The 24,191-nt window shown below is 41.9% G+C and overlaps 1 protein-coding gene across 2 annotated transcripts in view; it reads right to left on the reverse strand.

Annotated features, from left to right (window-relative positions):
* The window catches only part of SDR16C5 (short chain dehydrogenase/reductase family 16C member 5), a 55,234-nt gene extending 31,608 nt beyond the window's left edge, over positions 1 to 23,626 (reverse strand). The window contains exons 1-2 of one of the 2 annotated variants that reach the window (XM_089678468.1): positions 23,473 to 23,626; positions 2,121 to 2,470 (exon numbers count right to left, since the gene is read on the reverse strand). In XM_089678468.1, the coding sequence (XP_089534594.1) occupies positions 2,121 to 2,441 (321 nt within the window). In that variant the 5' untranslated portion in view covers positions 2,442 to 2,470; positions 23,473 to 23,626. Of the gene's footprint in view, positions 1 to 2,120; positions 2,471 to 10,832; positions 10,854 to 23,472 lie in introns of those variants that run through there. The other variant, XM_089678469.1, reaches the window with a different exon arrangement.
* Between the last annotated feature and the right edge of the window lie 565 nt (positions 23,627 to 24,191).

Genomic DNA, 24,191 nt, shown 5'->3' on the forward strand with positions numbered 1-24,191 from the left:
GGACAGAGTGTGGAAGGTACGACTGTGGGCAGTATGTTCAAGGACACAGCGTGGAAGGTCTGACAGTGGGCTGTATCTTCAGGGACAGAGCGCAAAAGGTATGACAGTGGGCAGTATGTTCAGGGACAGAGTGTAGAAGGTACGACAGTGGGCAGTATGTTTTACCACACATGCTCAAAGACTGCAAAGGTTTGGGACTTCCCTCACAGCCACATTTGTGCAAGGGTGGGAAACCATACACATACGCAGATGTTCAGGGAAACCCATGCGTGTGCAAATATGCTGCAGGACTCACTTGTGACCCTAAGCCCTGATACATATCTGCTAACGCGCAGGAGAGCAGAGGACAGAAAACATAACTCTCACTTGGGCGAGAAATGCAGAAGTGCTGCTTTGCACTATGGAAAAATGGCATCAATTACAAAAATATGCATGTCTGTGAACACGCAGGGTAGGAGGCAGGTCAACATGATATAAACTTTAGGGTGAAGGTCCACTTTAAGCAGTAGATCTTTTGCAGGACAGGTCAAAAAAAAAAAAAAAAAAAAAACAGATCTACTACCTTTGGTGCCTAACAGAATAAACACATTGTGGATTTTTTAGAAAGCCAAGAGGTACATCAGGTTAGGCAATATACCCCATGAGGTACTTAAAGTGGTAGTAGCCTCCCTGTCGGTATTCCCGAGTGTAGCTCGGGGTAAAATTTCAGTACCACAAGCGGTAACCCCGAGCTACACTCAGGCTTACTATGCGGCGCTGCTCCGGGATCTGTTCTTCTCTTACCTTGTCCTGCGCTCCCGCGATGTCCCTCCTGCAGCGTCCCCGGCAATGTCCTCTGGCGGATGCCGGCATCTGTCATCTGGGTTCCGTCCCTTGCGACGTCGAGACGTACGGGGACGGAACGGCGGGAAATTTGAAAATGGCAAAAAGTGACATTCACTAAATACACTAAAATCACATAGTAAAACATTACAGTATCAAACCATTTCACATACATTTTTTCCCCAGTGCTTTGTCCTGTGCCCTGCCTGCATTTTTACTGTTCTGTCTGGAAACTGAGAAATGTCCATGGTGTCCAAAAAGCGTCCCTTTAGGTCAAAAGCAGTTTTAGACAAGCTAGAGAACAGCGATAGTAAATTAGAACCACTTGCAGAATTGAGTGATAATGATTCGTGGGGAAATTCGTCATCAGACACTGAAAACGATTTTGCGACTTTGCTCAGTGATGTGCGAACTTGCCGCTATATTTCAAATATCAGTGTTTTTGGTTTGATTATATTATTGAATTAAATTCATATTATTTTTTATGATTATTTACTAAAATTATAAATTTATGATTTCGGGTTTCAAATTTTAACATATCCGGAATGTTTACTAGACTCTTGTTCGGACAGATTTCAGTGAATTATTCCTAAAAATTACAGGCCTACAATAAAAAAAATACATATTTCCATGCAAAAAAAATGTACCGCTTTGAACACAAAAATATAAACATAATCAGACCACTAGGGAGGTTAAATCCCAAACCAAAAATGTTATATATTGCAGCTTACCAATCCTTAGATTTGGTGGATGCATTCGTTTTCTTTGTTTTATTAGGCTTTTCCTGCCAGTAACAATCCTCCTATATTCGAGTGCCCCCACTCTTGATAAATGCAGACAGGGACACCTTTGGGACAGCAGCATTGTCAGTCTGGGGAGGGGGGGGGGGTGTTAGATGTAGTAGCAGATTTAGATACACAAACTGAAGCCAAATGCCAGCTCACAAGCATTTACAGCAATAGTTTTCTTTTTTGGGATAAAGGTTTTACATGAATAAATAAAAGTTGATAATTCTAAGCACTCTTGTTAGTGGTAAATGGCTTGTCTCACTCTAACTGCAGCATTTGCAGGAGAGTTTGTTCTGTTGAAAAGTAACAGACTTACTGGCAGGATCAACAGATGAAAATAAAGTAAAGAAAGGCTAAAAAGGAAACTAATGCAGCCAAAGCATCTAATAATTGGTAAACTACAATATAAGACGTTTGTTTTTGGGATTAATACTGCTTTAATAAACATTGTCTTCTATAAAAAGGGACACAATTTAATACACTTGATAAAACAATGACAAAAACACGTACCTGATCTGCCACTCTGTAAATGTCTTCCCTTTTGCTACAGTCACATGTATATGTATGTATACGAACTGCTCCATTCTTCTTGGCTAGCCTGCTTGTTTCTTTATTGCCCTCCTCGTTGATGTCCCATAAAATAAGTGTTGCTCCAAGGCGTGCAAACTCCAGGGATATTAGCCGTCCTATTCCACTTCCTGCCCCAGTGATGAGTACAAGTTCACCAGAAACATTTTTCCTTCGAGATGGGATAATCCAAAGAATAATAGATTCAAAGAGCAAATAGATAGTGAGAAAAAAAACTTTGAGAGTCTCCAGGAAAAAATTCATGGTTGTAAGTCTTCCTTCGTGTCAACAAACTGAAAATGGAAAAAACAAGTATTAGTTGTAAGAAACTGAGTACATGCACTAGAATAACTTCATTTTTTATATTTAATGTTAAAAAGAAGCCTGGTAAACTTCAGAGAGGCAATAATTTTATGAAAGGTGTATTAATCCTTAATTTTCAATGGCATTGGTAGTTCAAAGCTAAAGCATTAGTCAGGTCACCATGAGATATATTAACACGCTAAAATATCGATAGCTGGAGGGACACATTATCATCATTCTAGGGTACAAATCAACAAAAAGGTTGTGCGTATCATAATTAAATCAAAAACTTATATTGTGAAAATGATAAATAATCAAATAAAATAAAAGTGCTGAAAAAAGAAATGTCTCTGATGTATTTCAAACGATGTGAAAAAAGGCCATCGCCAAAAGTGTACCAATCCACCACAGTAGAAATGAATGAACTCACCAGAGATTATTGCTAGAAATATTATAAACTAGCAAGTTGCGCATTTGCTCTGGGAGCAATGATCTACAGACAGGTACCATGGCAACAAGATTCCAGTATATCCAACTCCTCTCAGCTTTGGGAGCAATGATCTGCAGATAGGAAACCCCGGCAACACGACTCTCCAATATATCCAACTCCTCTTACATAGGCTCAAAAGGGAAGAGAAACAAAGCAGGCAATAGTGTAATACTGTATAGTAGGTTTATTTGTATTAAAACATATCCAAACCACTCACATGGTAAAGTGTCACAGCCGACACCAGCATGAACCGCACAAACATTAAATCATCTCAAAAGCCGAAGACAGCAGCCACTTACAGAACGTAGTAATGTCAGTCCGAAGCTCCACCCTACGCATTTCCGCTCCATGAAAACGTCAAGTGACGAAACACATAGGATGGAGCTTGCTTTGTTTCTCTTCCCTTTTGAGCCTATGTATATTGGAGAGTCTTGTTGCCGGGGTTTCCTGTCTGCAGAGCATTGCTTCCAAAGCTGAGGGGAGTTGGATATATTGGAGAGTCTTGTTGCCATGGCACCTGTCTGCAGATCATTGCTCCCAGAGCAAATTTGCAAATTGCTAGTTCATAATATTACTAGCAATATGTTCTGGTGAGTTCATTCATTTCTACTGGTGGTGGATTTGTACCACTTTTGGTGATGGACTTATTTTACATCGTTTGAAAGAGACTTTTTTTTGAGCATTTTTATTTATCAATTTCACAATATAAGTTTTTGATTGATTTAATCATATAAGCGCAACCTTTTTGTTGATTTATACTGTTACTTTTTTTTTTTTAGAGGGTGAGCAGCTTATCATTTCAATTTTATTTTTTAATTGAAATTTTTCTTTTGGCGCTGTATTCACTTATATGTTATTTTATTATTCTAGGGTGGACCTAAATCGTGCAATGCTAATGCAAGTGTTGTATCAGGGGCTTGAGCATTTATGACCACCTCAAGGGCCTGTGTCGACTGCCTTTTGCTCATGTCACAAAAGCTTTTCTTCCCATACAAGTCCATAGGAATACAAAAGCAGCTTGAGGCATAATGATGCAGCTGAGAGGGAGGTCAAATGCACGTCAGGTAATAGGAACAAGAATAAGTAGTGAACAGAAAAAGGAAAAACATTTTAGATACCAAAAATCAAGGTAATCTCCACTGCAGAAGAGAAGGTAGCTACTCTCCCTGGGTGGTGGGGGGAGGGTATAGGTAATCCGGTAGGGTCAGGTGAAGTTTAAGTAGCCTAGAGCCAAAAGGTTGTTAAAATTAAGCAGCGGTATTTTAAACATAATGCTTAAAGTATGCGTCTGTGGTGGTAAAATAAGGCCAAGGCCTCCATGTCTAAATTAATTTTTTCTCAGAGTTATGCAGTGTGGAGCTGCAGGATTTATTCAACAGAGATAAGATGTTTAATCGCGAGAAGTACAATCACTCCAGAATTGATGGATTTTTGAATATTGCTAAAAAAACAAAACATAAAATGGAGCATAGTTCCCCTTGCATCCCTACACCTCCAACAGGTGTTTGGGATTTGATGGTTAATTTTGTGTAGCATGGCAGGCAATTTGTCCCACCTTTTAAGGATCTTCTACCCCATCTCCTGGAACATACTGGCAATTGAGGATTTATGTGCAAGATTTAGGACTCTCTTGTTGGTGGGTAGTCAGTTGGATACCAAGCTCAGCTTCCCACGTATGGAGAAAAGGAGGGGAGTATTCCCCCTCTGGCTGTGCTAGTACGGTGTAGACAATTGAGAGTGCATGGCGGAAGGGCTTCCCTGTCTGATAGAGTGCATCAAATGCTATAAAAGGGTTGATTATGTCCCTTCTTGGAAATGGACAGTAAGAAGTGCCATAGCTGTGATATGCTCCAGAACTCCAAAGGGGGGGTCCGACAAACTTACAATTTCTGATGAATAGGGCACCTTATCTTGGATGGAAAAAAATAAAATAAAAAAAATCTATAAGACATACTTTATCAGATAACACAATGTTTCAGGGTTTACTGGTAAACCCAGGGGTAAAGTTGGGATTACTAAAGATTTTGGGTTAAAGGGGAAGAGGAGGGTGAAAGCGTGGATGAGCTGAAGATTTCCCTGGTGATCTGAATAAGACTAGCTAAGGTGGGGTGTATCAAACACTCATGCGACAAAGGCACAGATAGCCAAGCAATCCCACGGCCAAGACAGAGTCTGCCGATTCCACAGAAACCCTTCATTTGGCCACTCTTACAGCACCAATCAACTATTCTAGCAAGGTGGGATGCTTTGTGGTATAGGGCAATATCCGGCAATCCTATACCATCATTTGATTTAGGGAGGGACAACAGTTGCATTCTGATCCTTGGCATTGTAGAACACAGGAATTCCCAGGAGCAGGAACAAAGTCTTAGATAAGTAAAGGATACAACGCAAGATTGCATTTTAAAAAGGACATTGTGCCTCCCAAACCATTTTAAATTGTGAGAGTGCTAATGGAGGAGATCAATCTTAATTTGACAAAGAAGATGCTCAAAATTACTGTAAAATAAGTTGGCTGGATTTTTTGTGATATTGGTGCCCAGATATCTCAGATGGCTATTAGTCCATCAAAAAGGAAATTGGGGTTGAAGGCACTGTATATCAGAGGATGGGTCCAATATATTAAGGGCTTCTGATTTTGTGGGATTAATTTTGTAATTGGACAGTGATCAGTACTCCTGCAAAGCCCTAAGACCAGGGGAGCATTAAGAGGGAATATCAGATCATTCACGAAGGCTGCAATCTTATGGGTGCCCAATATTTGGTATAATCTATTGCGTCCAGATTAGCGTGGATTTTACCAACATAGCCCTGCCTCGTGTTGCTTGTTATGGGAAAGTAGTCAGATCTGAGTTTGTTTACTTTTACTACTGCCGATGCGGTGTGTTCTACAGAGAGGTAATCCACCTAATCATATTTGTACTGAGGCAAATATGCTGAAGCGTAGCTTGCACAAACTACCAAGCTTCCCCTATCAATGGTCTTCTTGGCATCTGTCGAGAGCAGGAGCAATTCTTGCTTGTTGGATTCAGCATTGTGGATAAGTTTTAAGATCCTAATAGTGTTGTCTCTGGCTTTGCAAGAAGGTCTGCTTGGTCAGTGTGTATAAGTTTTGATAAGTGTGGTTGCAGTCTATTCGGCAAGAATGGAAAATAGTTTCAAACTGGTATTTGTGTAATAGGTCTGTAGCTACCACATTATGATGGATCTTTATAGATAAGGGATATGTATACCCAAAGGGAGTCATGGACCCTTTACTAAAGAAGGGCGTTATATGCCAATAAGAAAAACGGGGCCCAATTTGAAGATAAAACATTAGAGCAGTAGATTAATGTGGGACCATCCTGTCCTGGCACCTTTTTGGGCTTCGTTTGGTTAGTAGCCATGCTTAGCTCCTCCTTCATTATTAACGATTCCAGAGATTCACTAACCACTTTTGGCAATGACGGCATTCCAGAAGTTTGAAGGTAAGCCAAAGCTGCATCACAGTGGCTCCCAGCTTCAGAATTTCCCACAGCTGGGATGAGTTTATATAACTGCTGAAATAATTCCCTAATTCTGAGGACATAGCAGCAGATGTAGAGAGCCGTCTACTGGACCTGGATAGTATATAGGAAATGTATGATTTAGTGGGCCTTGGCCAGAAGGGTGCCTGGTTTACAAAGAAATTCATATAATGAATGTTTTGCCCAGACCAGCTTCCGTTTAGCTTTTTGAAAAAGAAGACTGTCCTACTTTGCTCTTGCTTTGAGCAGTTCTGCATATTGTACAGGACACGTGGGGGGGGGGGGGTCTAGTGTCCGTCCTGGACAGCAGGTATATCCCCCAGTGTTTGAGTTGTGGTCCCTTTAGGGGGGACAGTTTGAATACATTTTTGAGTACTCAGGGGTTCTCATTCATGCAGGGTGTGGAGGTCTGTGGTAGTCTGGCTGGAGTAGAGAAGAGTTTTTAGTACTCTCTGGATTGCGAAGTCCTTATTAGGGACCCAGAATATTGGAGGTTAAAAGAGTTTTTGGTGGGAAGAACCTGCAAACCCTGATTACCAGGACTTTGGGCCTGTAGGTGTTAACCCAAGTGCCTCAGAGTCCAGATAAGGAAGAGTAGACAGCTGCTAGCAGTGAGGCTGAGCAACAGTGACTGACCTGTAAAAACCTCCGCCTTGGGACCCCAGAAGCCAACAGGAAACCCCACCTTTAACTAGTTTGGCAAAAAAACAGACCATGGACTATTTTGTATTGGTTGTTTGCTGAAGATTACTTTTACCAACATGGCTGGCTGATGATCCTGGGCTACCTCATATCACAATACGTAATGAGTGCTAGCCTTTTTGTGTCTGCTCTAGCTTTTGTATAACAAAACAGAATGTCTATACGTTGCGATCTTATTTTTTTTGAGTCAAGAGCCAATTTTGATGAGGGTACCTCACATTACAGTTTTGTGGGCTTCCCATAGAGCTAATGGGTTAGTTACAGTCAGTATTAAGAGAAATCCTTAGCAATGTTTCTGTCCAGCCCTGATCTTATATCAAGGTCCTCCTGGAGTAGAGTTTCATTGAGACTCGAAGTCAAAGGTCTTGGGTTGAAGGAGTCCAACTCTACTAGAAGATGTATGGGAGCAGTCTGAAAGGGAAATGACGTCTATCACAGAAGTCACCCTGTGGAGGTGTTTATGTTGAAGTAGGAAATAATCATGTCTGAGGTAAGTTTGGTGTTCTATAGAGTAAACGTGAAATCTTTTTTCTCAAGGATGCAATACCTAGGGTCAATTAGGTTTAGCCATTGGATTTCCAATTTTAATCATTTAAGACATGCAAAATATAAAAATAAAGATGAGAGAAACCCTTTGAGATGTCAACAATGGGAGCAAAAGCAAAGTTGAAGTTACTTCACAGCAATAAAATCTGTTCCTGAAATTCCAGGAGCAAGGGTACAAGAGCCTGTAAAAACTGAAGATGGCCAGAGCTGGGTGAGTACACACTAGTTAAGAGTAACTATGTTACAAATCTTGCTCTTAATCAGTAAAGAACTACCCTGAATGTCCTGTTTCATCACTAACAATGTCCAAGGGATGAATTGTGAATTGCCCTTTGATTTAGACAATGGAGGTGAACAATGTTACGCACTCGGTCTCTGTCCACGAATTTAGGAACGTTCGGTCACTGGGGAAAAAAAAAAAGGGGGGTGGGGGGTGGGGAAGAGAAGGGGGCAGGTATCTCCAGGGAAAGTAGCTCCAGATCAGGGGTATTGAATTCAAATTCACAGAGGTCCATCCAGGAAAATTTTCTTCCATCAGAGATCCGAAGAGCACGTTTGTTCGTGACTGAGATCCTTCACTTTACAGGCCCCCTCTCCTCTTAGGCTAGGTACACAATATATCTCTGTGGCTGAGGAACATGCACGAAATGGCATGCGTTTCCGACCCACAGAGAAATATGCTGCACATTAGCAGATGCATGGGGATGTCATTCATTCTAACACATAGAAATCTATGGCACATTTTCTCACATGCCAAAAAACATGGTGCTGAAGTTTGCCCAGTAACTGGTTAAAGATGGCTGTTGCTCTGAGATCTCTACCCGCAGTAGCCTCTGGAATGCCTTGCAGGTGGACATTGTTGAGGTGGTTGCGATTCTCAACGTAGTCTATCGACCGTTGTATATAAATTAAGCTGTTGTGTAGCTGCATACGCGGATTCTAAGGCTATGACCCTGTTTGTTATATCTGCAGTAGTGGTCTCCACTGTGGTTACCCACTTGTCTACATTATCTGTATGCTGTTTCAGATCTCAGACTTCCCTCATAAGGGTACTTACAATAGAAGCTGACATTTCATGAATATTCTGCTTGGTCAAGAGATGTGTCAGCAAGGCTTGCAGGTCTCCCTCGGACTGGGTCTCTGATGATTGCGAAGTAGCTGACTGCCATTGGCTCTGCTCACACTAAGATCGGAGTCAGGATTGGGGAGACCGGGTGAGCAGGTTCCTGATCTGAATCCACCACTACCAGCAGGGTTTTCTTTCAATGCTTCTTGTTGTGGACAGGAGCCCCTTGAGTGGAGCGTGGCAGTGTCATAGCAGGAATCACTGCAGTATCAGGTTGAGCTTTGAGGAAAGTGTAAGATGTAGGGTCCCCATTGTTATCTACACACACTAGAAGGTTTTCTCTCTTTGAGCATAAAGGAGTGTTTGCTGAATAGTCCTGTGATAGCGTTCAGATGCCAGGGGGAAATTCACTAAAATTGTTGTACAAAGAATCTGGTGCAGCTGTGCATAGTAACCAATCATCTCTAGGCAATCTGGGTGAGAGTGAGTACCTGTCAAAGCCAGGCCTTTTGGGTGAAGTTCTGCTTTAAGAAAATTACAGCAATACTACAGTTTGGCATTGAACATATAGGCAAAGACCAGGCCTCCTGGATAATACTATCAACTGTGGAACCAAAGGAAAAGTTGTTTGGCCACAGTAATAGTGGTATGTTTGGCGCAAAAATATAAAAAACACAATACCACAAATGGATAAAGAATGATAAAGTCCCAAGCAAGAATCCGTAGTTTCTGTATGGTAGGTCCGGATGGGTTACATCCACTTCTTTAATGGCTGCAGCTCTGCTAACAGGGTATTGGATATCTCTGTGGACTAAAATAATAAACAAACAGAAGGCGCCGTCATCTAAGTGTATCAATTTAATTAAAAACAAGTTTGTTAATTAAATTGATACACTTAGATAGCGGCACCTTCTTTTTGTTTATTGTATGTTTGGCACAAACTGAAAACAGTATTTCTGAGGAATGTGAAACCAGCTGTGAAGCATGGTGGTGCAAATATTATTGTTTTAAGTTGTTTTGCTGCTGTCCGAAAGTTGACGATGAACTAAAAATTGATCTTTCAATATGGTAAGGATTTGAAGCACATTAGCAATTCACCAAGGAATAGCTCAAAAAGAAGAAATTAAGTGATTTGGTTTGGCCCTGTTTTGAAACCAGTTGAAATGCTGTGAGGATATTTGAAATGGACATTTCATGCAAGGAAACCCACAAACATCTTGCAAAACATTTTGCATGAGTAATCAAAAAGGTCACCAAGCTGATTTCAGAGACTGGTGGGCAATTGTATCAAATGCCTACAAGAAGCAAAATTTCTGCTAAAGGAGGCAATACCAGCTTCTGAGATCAAGGGTGTAAATACCTTTCCACAGTACATCATTACAGCTATTCATAGTTTTGTTAAATACTTTAAAATGGTTATAAATGCAAAAAAAACAAAACCACAACAAACTTTCATTGTTTGCTTGTTCAAATATGTTGAAAAAGTCAATATTGTGTCTTTGGGTTTAAATTAGATGAAATGCAGTTTGCACAAGTGTTTGCAAATGTATGTAACTGAGTATTGTTTTATCATAGTTTAGATACAGGTTCTCTCTGCATGAGCTAGGAGGCTTCATAGTATTTTGTACATATGCAATCTAAAACATCACAAACCCGGCCATACATGAACATGGCTAAATTTGTAAACTATAAATTATTCATTGTGTATGCTGAATTTCCAGATTCTGCAGTAAATAATTAAAACGAGCGCACCTGTAGTTAGCACAACATTAAATGGTACATTTTGCTATCTTATATTACAGGGATTGCAGATATCGCTCAAGAAGAAGAATCTTATTCCCCATACTGATCAGTCGGTACAATAAATGTTTTTCCTTTTGAGATAGTTACAAAGTTAAACATTTAACATTAAAATAATGAAAAAAAAAACAAAAAAAAACAATTCAGTATCTACTAGTACATGAATGTGTTAATATTGGAAAGCATATATCATCTCCTACCAGTGAAAAGCTAAATTAGAGTCTATTGGAATTCAGCATTACCTTGTCCCTCTAGGTTTCACAAGGGTACAGCGAATAGGGCTCCTTGCAACTGGAGAAGGTACATTTATATGAATAAAAGTCTCAAACTTGGTTTTAGAAACTGAAATCCAGACGCAAGAGTAAACATTTCTATCTAAATGAACTAAGGTCAGGGAACCAAGATAACACACTCACTATATCAAAGTCTATAAGATAAGCAAAGGATCTTTGTGAAAATATCCATTACTTCTAGATGGGTACTTTATTTCTACCACAAATAGTGAAAAAAGTTGATCCATGCAGTAGTTCATTAGGCTTAAAAACCATGTCAGATAAATCTGGTTGGCACTACTGCTTAACTGTTGGTGCCCAACCTAGGGCAATTTTGGCCATCCACAATGACGGCCAAGTCTGACCTATATGGCATGTGTTCCATGTGATCCAATCCAATATATTGTGCTGGTAACAACGAGCTTGTAAAGGAAATAAAATACCGGTACATGCCACAATGTGGTGTTCTATGAAAGCATATTACACGTGGACAAGTCTAAAGACCAATTGAAGTCACACAAATAGATATGCAGTCAGTACAATGTACTAAACAATATCCATTTTTATATTCTTACCTCTAATTTTCTGTTACAGCAGTTGCACAGAGTGTCTAAACATGACCAGGTAGTCTAATAATCAGAGTTAAGCCCCGTACACACCAGCTGAAAGTCGACCCATGTGTACAGAAGGTCAGGCTTCTGTCGAAGGGGCATGGCCAAAACAAGTTCTGCCGATCAGCTTGGCCGGTAGCTTAAAGCACTGACTGGTGTGTTCTGTCGTGGGGGCAGTCCTCCTGTCAGAACACAATAGCACAGCGGGGGAGATTGCTGTACTAATACTGTGTGTGTTAGTATAGCAATCTGTCAGTATTTTTTTCGATCAGCCCGCTGGTTTGAACGAAAAAAACCCAAAAAACTGATAGTGTGTTCGGGGCATTAGACCGAGTGCTCTTAGTAATCCACAACTGGTCTGCCATACCTTTCCCCTTCCCTGGTGTACAAGTATGGGTGTGGACTCGCGACGAGGGTATGGCTGGACTGTACCAACATAGAGCCCTGGAGGGTAAGAGCAGGAAGCAGCATTTCAACTGAGAAAAAAGGGTATTTTAAGGATTTGTTTAAGGCATAAATCAGTCACAAATCAAAAATGCAACTCAGGGATGGATTAAGGGCAACTGATGCCATAACCACAACACAAAAATAGTCCCCCTCTGCCCCTCCATTGTTTAACTGGAAAGACATTAAGTGGTTGTAAAGGCTATTTTTTTAATCAAAAAAATAAGTTATACTTGCCTGCTCTGTGCAATGGTATTGCACAGAGCGGCCCCACACCTTTTCTGGAGTCTCCACTGACACTGCCTGCTCCTTCTTTCCTGTGGGTGCCCTCTCAGCAAGCCATGTGCTGTGAGGTACATGTGGGGGAGTGCTTCAAAGCTGGGCTGTGTGTGTCCATTTACACGCACAGCTCAGCTCAACCATGACCTCTGCTCTCTCCTCAGAGAATTTGACTGACACCAACAGGAGTAAATGGCTCCCGCTGCTCTCAGTCTCCTGTGAGACCAATAAGAGAGTAGTGGCACTGAAGATGGGACAGTGCTGAAGCAAGAGAGGACTCAGGTAAGCATTTAGTTATGGGGTGGAGGGAACAGGTAAAGTTCTTTAACCACTTCACGTCCAGACACGTTCACCCCCTTCCAGTCCAGGCCAATTTTCAGCTTTCAGTGCTATCACACTTTGAATGACAATTGCGCAGTCATGCAACACTCTACCCATATGAATTTTTTTTGCTTTTTTTTTTTAGACAGATATAACTTTATTTTGGTGGTATTTATTCACCACTGGGATTTAAATTTTTTTGCTATATAAATGAAAATGGCCAAAAATATTGAATAAAAAAAAACAAAAAAAAAAAAACGCATTTTCTTATAAAATTTTGCAAATAAATAATCTTTCTTCATAAATCTTTGCCAAAATGTATTAATCTATGTTTTTAGTAAAAAAAAAAAAAAAAAAAAAAAAAAATTAGTCTATAACCAAAAATAATTTTTCTACATTATTATTTACCGTATGTTTTTTATTTTTAACATGCTATCAACCTAGCAGTACAGTGTCACCATAGTGACACTGTACTACTTGTGGGGGTAATGAAGATTTTTTTTTTTCTTTTTTTACACTGTTTGCTTTTACACCCATAAAGGCTTTAAATGCAATCATTTCTACTTTTCTTTAGCTGCATTCCTGTAGCCATTGAGAAATACTGTGCGAGCTGTGAATGGTCACAGCTTGTCACATGGTACAAGGCTGTTGTGAATAGCCTTGTACCATGTGACCTCTGATCATTCACAGATTTCACAAGTAGTAAGCAATGATGTCAGAAGTGACATCTTGTTTACTACTGTTCATGTGATCACTGATTGGACCTCGCACAGCGATCTACAATGCTGCACACTCCCAGGCAGCGCACACAGGCAACTGATGCGGGGGGGGGGGGGGGGCGTTTAGAAACGTCCACCCGCATTGGCAGTGCTCCCGTCCGACCCATGTTGATAAACAGTAAGAGGTTAACTTAAAGCAGAGAATGCATTAAGGTAAAAAACCCTTTTGAGTTTATAACCAAATTTAGGACTCAATAATCCTGAGATTGAAATAAAATTCTAAAATGTATTGTGGAGATGAAGGTATACAGGGCTGTAATGTGCCTAGGTGGCTAGGACAGAGAGGAATTGTATGTAAATATACAGCAGTGGTTGCAGCAGTAAAATCTCATTGAGCATACATCGGTCGAAGAGGAGGGTGGGATTGGTTAGCTCAGCGTTTCTCAACCTTTTTTCAGCCAAGGCACACTTTAAAAATTCTGAACAAACTCGAGGCACCCCATTTTAAAATGTAAAAAACTAAGCTAATGCTTATACATAACAGCAGCATCCAAACATGTTGGACAGAAAAAAAAATTTTTTTTTAGTTCCATATATAAGCATTCTTCCAATGCATTGCACCTTCATCTATTGCTCTGAGGAAGGGAGTTAGACTCCCGAAATGCGTTAGCACTTTATCCGAGGATGCATGCTGTCCACGATTGGCACCTTTGACTTCTTGTCTCTCTTTTTATGACCTTTATGGCTTGTGAGTATATTTTTGCATCTTTTAACCATTTCCATACCGGGCACTTTTACCCCTTCCTGCCCAGGCCATTTTTCAGGTTTCAGCGCTCTCACACTTTGAATGACAATTGCGCGGTCATACAACATTGTACCCAAACTAAAATTTTATCATTTTCTTCACACAACTAGGAGCTTTCTTTTGGTGGTATTTAATCACTGCTGGGATTTAAATTTTTTGCTAAATTAACAAAAAAAGACCGAAGATTTTGAAAAAACAAAAACAAAAAAAACAAAAAAAAAAAAAAACACGTTTTTCTTTGTTTCTGTTATAAACGTTTGCAAATAAATAATTGTATTTTTTAGTTTGTAGGAAAGTTATAGAGCTCACAAAACTATGGGATAGATCTGAAAAATGATCAATACTGAAGTACTGACGACCAATCTAATTTCTTGAGGTCCAAGAATGTCAGAACAGTACAGATATCCCCCAAATGACCCCTTTTTGCAAAGTAGACAGTCCGGCGTACTTCAGAAGAGGCATGGTGAGTTTTTTGAAGTTGTATTTTTTTGTCATAATTTTTTGGAAAATTCAAAAAATATTTTCACTATTTTTTTTTTTACATACGGTCACCAGTGCAGTACAGCGTCATCATATAACTGGCATGGCGGTGATCAGTGTCACTGACAGTATGAAAAAAAAAATATATATAGAATATAGAATCAGTGACTCCCAATCTCCTTCTCTGGAGTCCCCCACCAGCACTGTCCGCTGCTCCTGTTCTCTGAGTGCTCCCTTAGCCAACCGCTTGCTATGAGGACACTTGTTCAGGTAAGTTCCCGAGCCAGACGCTCTATAGACTCACACAGTCTGGCTTGGTCCCGCCCCCCTGCCCACAGGATTTGATTGACAGTAGCAGTAGCCAACGATAGGAATATTATCTTCCAAATAACAAAAAAATGTATATTATTGTACAGGACACTGGGAATTTGTACATTTTCTATTTGGGGTGTGGTCTCTTTAAGGGAGACATTGCAGTACTCTCTAGATCACGGGTGTCAAACTGGCGGCCACCCAGCTGTTGCCAAACTACAAGTCCCATGAGGCATTGCAAGATTGACAGTTACAAGAATGACTCCCAAAGGCAGTGGCATGATGGGACTTGTAGTTTTGCAACAGCTGGAGGGCTGCCAGTTTGACACCCCTGCTTAAACCCCTGGTTAAATTTGTATTAGGGTCCTGACTACCAGAACTTTGGTCCCAAAAGGGGTTAAGTCCCAGGTGAGGAAGGTTAAAAATGGCAGCAAAGGGAAATCAGCAGGTGTGTCAGGGAAGTGAGTGGGAGAGACTCACAAGCGGTGTGGCAAGTGGGAGCTCTCAGACAAGCTGAGACTTGGGCCTCTGACCCCCCAATGTGGCCTGCCTGGCACCCTTACTATGGGGGAGCCTAACCCCTGTATGAGACCGAAGATTAACGGTGAGATTGTGGTATAGCTTTTGATGTCAGCACTTGGACTGTTTATAGACTTTGGCTGAAGTAAGCTGTCTTTTTGTTTACCTGTGATCCAAATAAATTAACGGTTTTGCTTTCAACAAACTGGCTGGCGGTCATTCCAGAGCTACTCCGGATTACATTCTGTTCTGGTCTTGTGAAGTGGTCCAACCCGTGTGGAACAAGGTTAATGATATTGCTTCCAGAATTTCTAGTCAGACACTTCAATTGTCCTTTTCCATGTGTTTGTTATTGCAGTTTATTCCTGGGGTTATACGCCGGAAGCAAAAAATGTATCCATACGCTTTGCATTGCCACTATTTGGGTCATAGCCCTCCAATGCAAGTCCACTGTCGTTCCATTTTCCCCTTTTATAGATAGAATTGATTAGATAATGCTGATGGAGAGAATCCATGGCACGCTGTTTGATAATATGCACATATTCAATGCTAAGTGGAAAGCCTGGAAAGTGTTCCGCCTTTTATTTTTGCAAAGCTCATTTCTGTTGCAGATTTGTAATGTATCAAAATTTATCTCATGTCTTTACTTTTTAAGTTATTCTGCGGGTGTTTGCTATGCATAAAGATTTTGCTCCTTACTGTATTACTGAATTTGTAATTGTTATCTTATGACCACTTGGATCATATGTGACTTATGTCTATTCTCCATAAATATATACACACACTATATTGTCAAAAGTATTGGGACACCCCTCCAAATCACTGGATTCAAGCGTTCCAATTGCCTCCATGGCCACAGGTGTATAAAATCAAACACCTAGACATGCAGACTGCTTATACATACATTTGTGAAAGAATGGGTCGCTCTTAGGAAATCAGTGAATTCAAGTGTGGTAACATGATAGGTTGCCACTTGTGCAATAAGTCCATCTGTGAAATTTCCGGATAGTGGTGTTATAACAAAGTGAAAGCAACTGGGAACAACAGCAACTCAGCCACCAAGTGGTAGGCTATGTAAAATGATAGAGTGGGGTCAGTGCATGCTGAAGAGAAATCGCCAACTGTCTGCAGTGTCAATAGCTAAAGACTTCCAAACTTCATGTGGTCTTCTCATTAGCAAAACAACAGTGCATAGAGAGCTTCATGGAATGGGTTTCCATGGCCAAGCGGCTGCATCCAAGCCTTACATCACTAAGTGCAAAATGTTGGATGCAGTAGTGTAAAGCACACCGCCACTGGACTCTAGAGCAGTGGAGACATGTTCTCTGGAGTGACGAATCACGCTTCTGTCTGGCAATCTGATGGACATGTCTGGGTTTGCCGGTTGCCAGGAGAATGGTATTTGCCTGACTGCAGTGTGTAAAGTTTGTAATCCCCCTGATTATGGTGTGGGGTTGTTTTTCAGGGGTTGGGCTTAGTTCCAGCAAAGGGAACTCTTAAGGCAACAACATACCAAGACATTTTGGACAATTTCATGCTCCCAACTTTCTGGGAACAGTTTGGAGATGGTCCCTTCCTGTTCCAACATGACTGCGCACCAGTGCACAAAGCAAGGTCAATAAAGACATGGATGAGCGAGTTTGGGGTGAAGGAACTTGACTGGCCTGCACAGAGTCCTGACCTCAACCCAACAGAACACCTTTGGAATAAATTAGAGCAGAGACTGCGAGCCAGGCCTTCTCGTTCAACATCAGTGCCTGACCTCACAAATGCACTTCTGGAAGAATGGTCAAACATTCCCATAGACACACTCCTAACCCTTGTGGACAGCCTTCCCAGAAGAGTTGAAGCTGTTATAGCTGCAAAGGGTGGGCCAACTCAATATTGAACCCTATGGACTAAGACTCGGATGCCATTAAAGAACACGTGTGTGTAAAGGCAGATGTCTCAATACTTTTGCCAATATAGTGTGTGTATATATATATATATATATATATATATATATATATATATATATATATTTTACACACAAAACAATTGTATTTACATTTCTGCATAATAGTCTGTATTGAACGCGGTATTTATGGCGTAGCACAAAACATGCACTAAGCTCCTCACCTTAATGTATGCGATGGTTCTTATTTTTGTTTTCAATGCAGTGGGTTATGATGCAAATTATCGCATAGCAATGTTGCTTTGTAAGTACAACTGAACAGAATGTCATTTGTTACATCAATAAAATTCTAAAAGTGCCGATGCCTTCGCACAGTTTCCTCCCACTCAGCGTTCATGCGATCAGTGTGGCTGCTGGTGTAAAAGTAGAAAAAAAGGCCACACAACAACAAACCTAAATTGCCCTCTAAAAACATTTTTTTTTACAAGTTTTTCTATGTGGTCACATGACTGGGAAGCTCTGGCAGTATCCCCTTTATCTGATGTTGTTGTGGACGGTAGGTGTAAACTCACCCTGGACCAATGGGGAAGAAACACCAAAGTCATATTAAACCCTCAACTTTTTAAAGTGGTTCTAAACTTAAAACGTTTTTACCCTAATTCATTTACCACTTGTGCCCCCATCTCCCAAAAACTTACCCGAGTCCTCTCTAGAACCAGCGCTCTGCCCAGCTAGATACTCTCTCCACTCTTCCTGGTTTCACAGAACACAGAGGCACCAATGGGAGTAGTTGGCTCCTGCTGCTGACAGTCAAATCCTGTATGGAGGGAGCGGGAGGCTGGGCCGAGCCGCACTGTGTGTGTCTATGGATGCATACATCCCAGCTTGGGAGGGAGCATGTAGGTGTGTCGCTATAGTACATAGCTTGCTATGGAGGCACACGCAAAAAAGGAGGAGTGACTCCAGAAGAGATGGTAATGGACTGCTCTGTACAATACCATCGCTGGTAAGTAGAACACCTATTTCATTTTATTAAAAAAAAAAAAAAAAAAAAGGCTTTACAACCACTTTAAAGTGGTAGTAAAGTCAGGGCTGCTGTTAGAAACCACATACAGCCAACCTGGCAGGGCCCCCCCCTTCCAAAAAAAAAAAAAAAAACATAGTTTGCTGTGCCTTAGTTATGAATGTACACAGTGAGTGATTGGTACCAATCATTGTGTTCATTCGGGAAAGGAAGGAGCTGGTAAATGTGATGTATTTACTGGACCTTTCCCCCCACTCTCCATCCTGAAGGATGGTGTTGTGGGCTTGAAGCTGCTGAAAGGACTGGAGGGAAGCCGGCATCACTATGGGGGCACACAGGGGGGGCCTGGGTAGCAGGTGGAAACATATGGTGCACAGGGAGGGTGATGAGTGCGGCAGGGGGCAATTACTGGAACCAATCCCCTGTATGGCTCTCTTTACAGCAGGTGAAGGGAGAGGAAAAGAAGCCAGCTTTCAGCTGCTGCAGAGAGAGCCATACAGGGGAATCGGTTCCAGTAATTACCCCCTCCCACCATACCGATCACGCTCCCTGCCCACATCCAATTTACCCAGCTGCCTGGGCCCCCCTGCTAGCCTGGGCCCCGTACAGGAGGACTGGTGGTACCCCCTTATCCATGGCCCTGAGTAAAGTCACGATGTTGTGTTTAGGATGTGCACCGTTTAGGAGATATTTACTTTAGCATGCGCACTGGTCTCTGAGTGGACTGTGCTGTCCATTTAGAACTGTGATGTGCTGTGGCTGTGACTCCTGCATGCGCAGATATGATGAAGCACTATGGCACATCTGCACACGTGGGGTCATAGTCATTCTTGCCTAGGAAGTGCAGCACAAAACACGAACGTTACAAAGGAAAAAATGCGAGAGAGAGATAAGGAGAAGGCGGGGAAAATGTGTGTGGGTTTTTTTTTTTTCTAGGGTGAAGGTCCACTTAAGGCCTTTTGCACGCAGTGATAAGACATGTCATGCCACGTTTTGTTACCAATCTGAACACAGAAGCATTGTTGTCTATGGAACAATGCACACAGCTGCAGAAAGATCAGTAATACAGCGATGGGTACAGAGCAGTAAAATACAAATGGAAAATGCATGAATACTGCAACAGTGGTAACTAGAAGAGGATGAGGAATAATTTTACACTTGTATAAATTGCCTTTTAGTCCTCATGCACACACAATGTTTTTACAGCGGCTGTTTTTGGCTTTTGACGTTTTTTTTCTGCAGCCAGTAAACTCCCCAGCATGTTATCCTATGTGTTCATGCACACATAGGCTGTAATCACTGGTTTTTGTCAGGGGCGTTTTTTGGCTGGAAAAAAAAACCCCAGGACTAGTGGGTTTCTAGAAGAGTTTTTTAGCTGTAAAAACACTCTAATGCTGAAAAACACAGCAAAAAGTGATAAAATGCTGCAAACCCGCGTTTTTTGACTTTTTTTTGACCCAAACAAAAATTTTTTGTTGTAAAAAAAATTCTGAAAAACGCTGGTAAACGTGGAAAAACGCCGCTAAACGCTAAAGCAAAAACGCTAAAAAAAAAGCTGAACGTTTGGCAAGCGTTGGTCCGGCGTTTGCGGAGCGTTTTTTAATGCTCCGCAAACGCCGCATGAGCGGTTTAGCGGTGTTTGCTAGGCGTTTGCCTAGCGTTAAAAATGCCCTACAAACTCCTATAATGAAGTTTGAATGGTGTTACTGCTCCGCAAATGCACCGCAACCACACCGCAAATGCCGGCCGGGCGTTTGCGGAGCGGCACCATAGACTAGAATAGGAGGCTTCAACGCCTCCTGACTCGACCAGAGGCGTCCGTTTTGCTGTGACGTTAACGCTCCCATTAGAACAGCACCATGTGCTGCAATGTGCAGAATTGTACGAGGTATTCGGGAAGCGGTAAAAACGCTTCCCAAACTCCTTTTTGCCGCCTGCACACAACGCTAGTGTGAACGTAGCCTAAAAGTAACCCTAGTGGCTATACAGTCACTGGATTACTTTTACAGGTGGTGGAAGGGGGTCCCACTCCCCTCCTGCTGCTACTACAGGGCTCTTCTGTCTGATCGGGGAGCCCAGTAAGGATGCAACCAGTGGCATTGGCTTCCCCAGACATAGTGGGAAGAACTGATGTTGTCCCTCCCACTGTGACATCAGAAACTGGAAGCGATTAGGATTTAGTTGGTTTTGGTTTGTTAGTTTACAAGTCGTTGCCAGATTGTGAAGCAGCAGATCAAACCGATCTTGATTTGATCTGCTGCTTTGGAGGTCAGAGGAAAGATCTGGGGTCTCATAGACCCCACATCTCTTTATAAAGAGGACCTGTCACTGTCCATACTGTCACAAGAGATGGTACAGTGCACCCCCCATCCCCATGTGCAAATGCACGCATAGATCCCACACGTATATATGTAAATGGCATTCGCACCACACATGTGAAGTATCACCGCAAATGTTAGTGAGAGCAATAATTCTAGGGCTAGACTCTAAAGTGGTAACTTGTAAAGGCTTTTAAAGCATTGCCTGTGGTTAATTTAAAGTACTGTAGTTTGTCGCCGTTCCACGGGTGTGCACAATTTTTAAAGCGTGACATGTTTGGTATCTATTTAATCAGTGACATAATCTTATATTTCACATCATATATTTTATCAAAAATGAGTATATTGTATTTGTATGCACTATGATTCATCAGTTTTTGTTTCTTTTTTTAATACTGTTTGAAAAACCGCTGCGCAACTACCGCTTGACATAAAAAAATTGCAATGCCCACCATTTTATTCTCTAAGGCCTCTGCTTAGAAAATATATAAAGTTTGGAGGTTCTAAGTAAGTTTCTAGCAATTAAATGCTGATTTTTACATGTAGGAGAGGAATGTCAGAACTGGCTTGGGCAGCTAGTGGTTAAAACGGAGCTGTTGGGAAATCACAGGATGCTCTCGCACCATACAATTTCCTGCAATCGAAAATGCACACTGAGTTTTAGATGTGGGGGGGGGGGGGGGGCTACATATTATACAATTTTCCTTTTGATTTACCAAAACCATATAACATGGTCAAACCTAAACACTTTCAATTTCATTAAGAATGAATGGCAGCCCCGCATCGGGTGCAAGAACAGGTATGATTTTAAGCTGTACCGCACAAGTGTGAACTTTAGCCTATAGGAAAAAACTTTTTTTTTTTAGATAGTGTAGAGAGGGATTGGAACACCTGTAATTTTTTTTGCTGTCTTTGCCCCTGTTAACCACCAGTCACAGCTGTGATTTAAAAGTGCACACTTTCTGAAGACTTTATTGCTACTTGTGAAGATTTTCAACGATTTCTTGCAATTTGCAGTGAGATTTCCATTATATTCTATGTATGTGAAATCGCAACAAAACTGAAGAAAAAGTAATTCAAGAACTACTTTAGAAATCACGCTGCAGCAATTTGCACATGGTAAGACACTGATATTCACTAGATGCGATTTCAATTCGCAAATTGCACTGGTATGAAGGACACCAAGCCCCTGGTTGCAACAGGTGTGACTTGGCATGCGATTTGCATGCCATGAAACTTGCCAATTGTATGCCAAGTTGCACCCTATTGTCCGCTATCAGAGCAGTCATATCGGTGCGGTTCCGACTTGGTCGGAGCCGCACCAAGTTCTAAAGTAGTGCATGCACTACTTTTGTTGTGTTTTGCATAGACATCTGTGTCAGATGTCTTGCAAATCGCAATGAAATCAGCAGGTCACCCGATTTTGAAATTGTGCGACTTCATTGTAAGTCGCACTATTTCAAAATCAGCTGTGATGTGACCGGGGGGTAAGGGGGGATATTCCAAAATTTGTGGCCGACACCAGAAAAGGAATAGAAGAGAAATCTTACAATGAAGACGTTAGTTCTGTCGATAACCTAAGATCCCCCCACTTTGAGGGACTTCCTGTTTTTGCTATGGGATTGGGAGTGAAGGGAAATCTCCCCAATGGGACACAAATAGCAAAAAAACGGTCAAGGATTCTAACCCTCCTTTATCCAAAATAATAAAACATCACACACACTCCAAACATTCTGCATGAAGGGAAGGATGGCTAGCACAGCACAGCGCTCTTACTACCAGGGCTTTTTTTCACCAGGAATGCAGTTCTGGCACCTCCAGCACTGAATGTAATGACAAGGGGTGCTGTAGGATCTACTGTTGCTGGCTGCTGGGAGATCTATTGTCACTGAATGGGGATCTATTTTGTGCGGTGCTCTATTGTTGCTGGTTGGGGATCTATTGTTGGAGGTCAATTGTTGCTGGAAATGATCTACTGCTGAGGGAGGGGTCTATTATCTATAGTTGCTGGTCGCTGGAGAGTCTATTGATGCTGGCTGCTGGGAGATTTGTTGTAGATACTTAGGGTCTATTGTTGCTGGGGTGGTATTTTGTTTTTGGGGTCCATTATTGCTAGAGAAATCTATTGCTGCTGGAGCGGGGGTCTATTGTTGCTGGGGTGGTATTTTGTCTTTGGGGTCCATTGTTGCTGGAAATATCTATTGCTGCTTGAGGGGGGTCTATTGTTGCTGGGGTGGTATTTTTGTTTTTGGGGTCCATTGTTCCTGGAGAAATTATTGCTGCTAGAGGGGGGGGGGATTTATTGTTGTTGGCTGCAGGTGATCTATTTGTCTGTTTTTTTTTTAAATCATTAACACCTTCCATATAAATGATTCACCACAAAATGATACTTGACTCTGTATTCTCTAAACAGAGCCATACTGGGTGGTGGGTAAGGGGGTGCAGACATAAAGTGACACAGAATGGGGGGAGATCCTACACCTATTTTTTGAGAAGAAAAGCCCCGATCACTACTGATCAATAAGACAATAGTCTCTGACACACAGCGCTTTATCAGTGTTGGGGTTTTCTGAAGGCAATGCAGAGCAGCACACATCTACACACGATTTCTCTCTGGATAGCTGAATTCTATCATGTCACCCCAGGGTCAGCTGTACTGGCACTCTCCCCACCTATGTGCAGGCAGCACAGACAGCTGACTCGTGCCTACTATCGGTGCTGTCTATGGTGGATGCCATTGATCGGCTCTGTGATGCCTGCAGTGTAAATCGCCCAGAAATCGCTGTATGTATGACCAGCATAGGAAGCTCAGGTCATGATGAGAACAGTTAGCAGCCAAATAAAGAGAGAGGGAAGTAACAGGTGGATATATTTTATAACGTACCTGGGAATTATGCAATCACAGCACAACCATGGAGGAAGTCGCCTACAGACACGAACAGAAACACAGTAAAAATGGAATTGTGCAATCTAAGAGACTTCCCTGCACTGCGCATGCCCATCCTCACTTCTATATCCAGCAGAACGGACATCCTGGGGGTGTGACCAGAGCGATGCTGGCCTTGCTGGAGGAGGAAATGGACCAGCAGTGAGAGGGGCGGTGCATAGCTTGTTACGAAATATGCACGAGAGGCGGGGCCGAGCATCGCAGGAGGTCGGGGCTTGTCAGTGTAAGGAAAGCAAGGGGAGGGGTCAGGCGTGAGGGCGGGAATGTGTAGTTTGACCGCGGAATTGCGCCGGACCGGTTTGGCGGACAGGGGGCGACCTTGACGTCGGGTGGACGGGGAATTGTATGGAGGAGTGACAGTGATATAACGAAACAATTGGAGGGACTCCTCCTGCTTTAGCAGCTGTGGGTGGTCTCATAAGATGGGTGTGGTCACAATGGGCGTGGGTTGTAGTGACCGCTGTTAACCACTAGCCTACCGGGCACTTATACCTCTTCCTGCCCAGGCCAATTTCCAGCTTTCAGCGCTGTTACACTTTGAAAGACAATTGTGCGGTCATGCAACACTGTACCCATATGAAATTTTTCTCATTTTTTTGTGACCGATAGAGTTTTCTTTTGGTGGCATTTAATCACCTCTAGGTTTTCTATTTTTT

The sequence above is a fragment of the Staurois parvus genome, unplaced genomic scaffold (genome assembly GCF_062004578.1).
Source record: "Staurois parvus isolate SC_StPar_1 unplaced genomic scaffold, SC_StPar_1.0 ptg000205l, whole genome shotgun sequence".
NCBI classification, from domain to species: Eukaryota; Metazoa; Chordata; class Amphibia; order Anura; family Ranidae; genus Staurois; species Staurois parvus.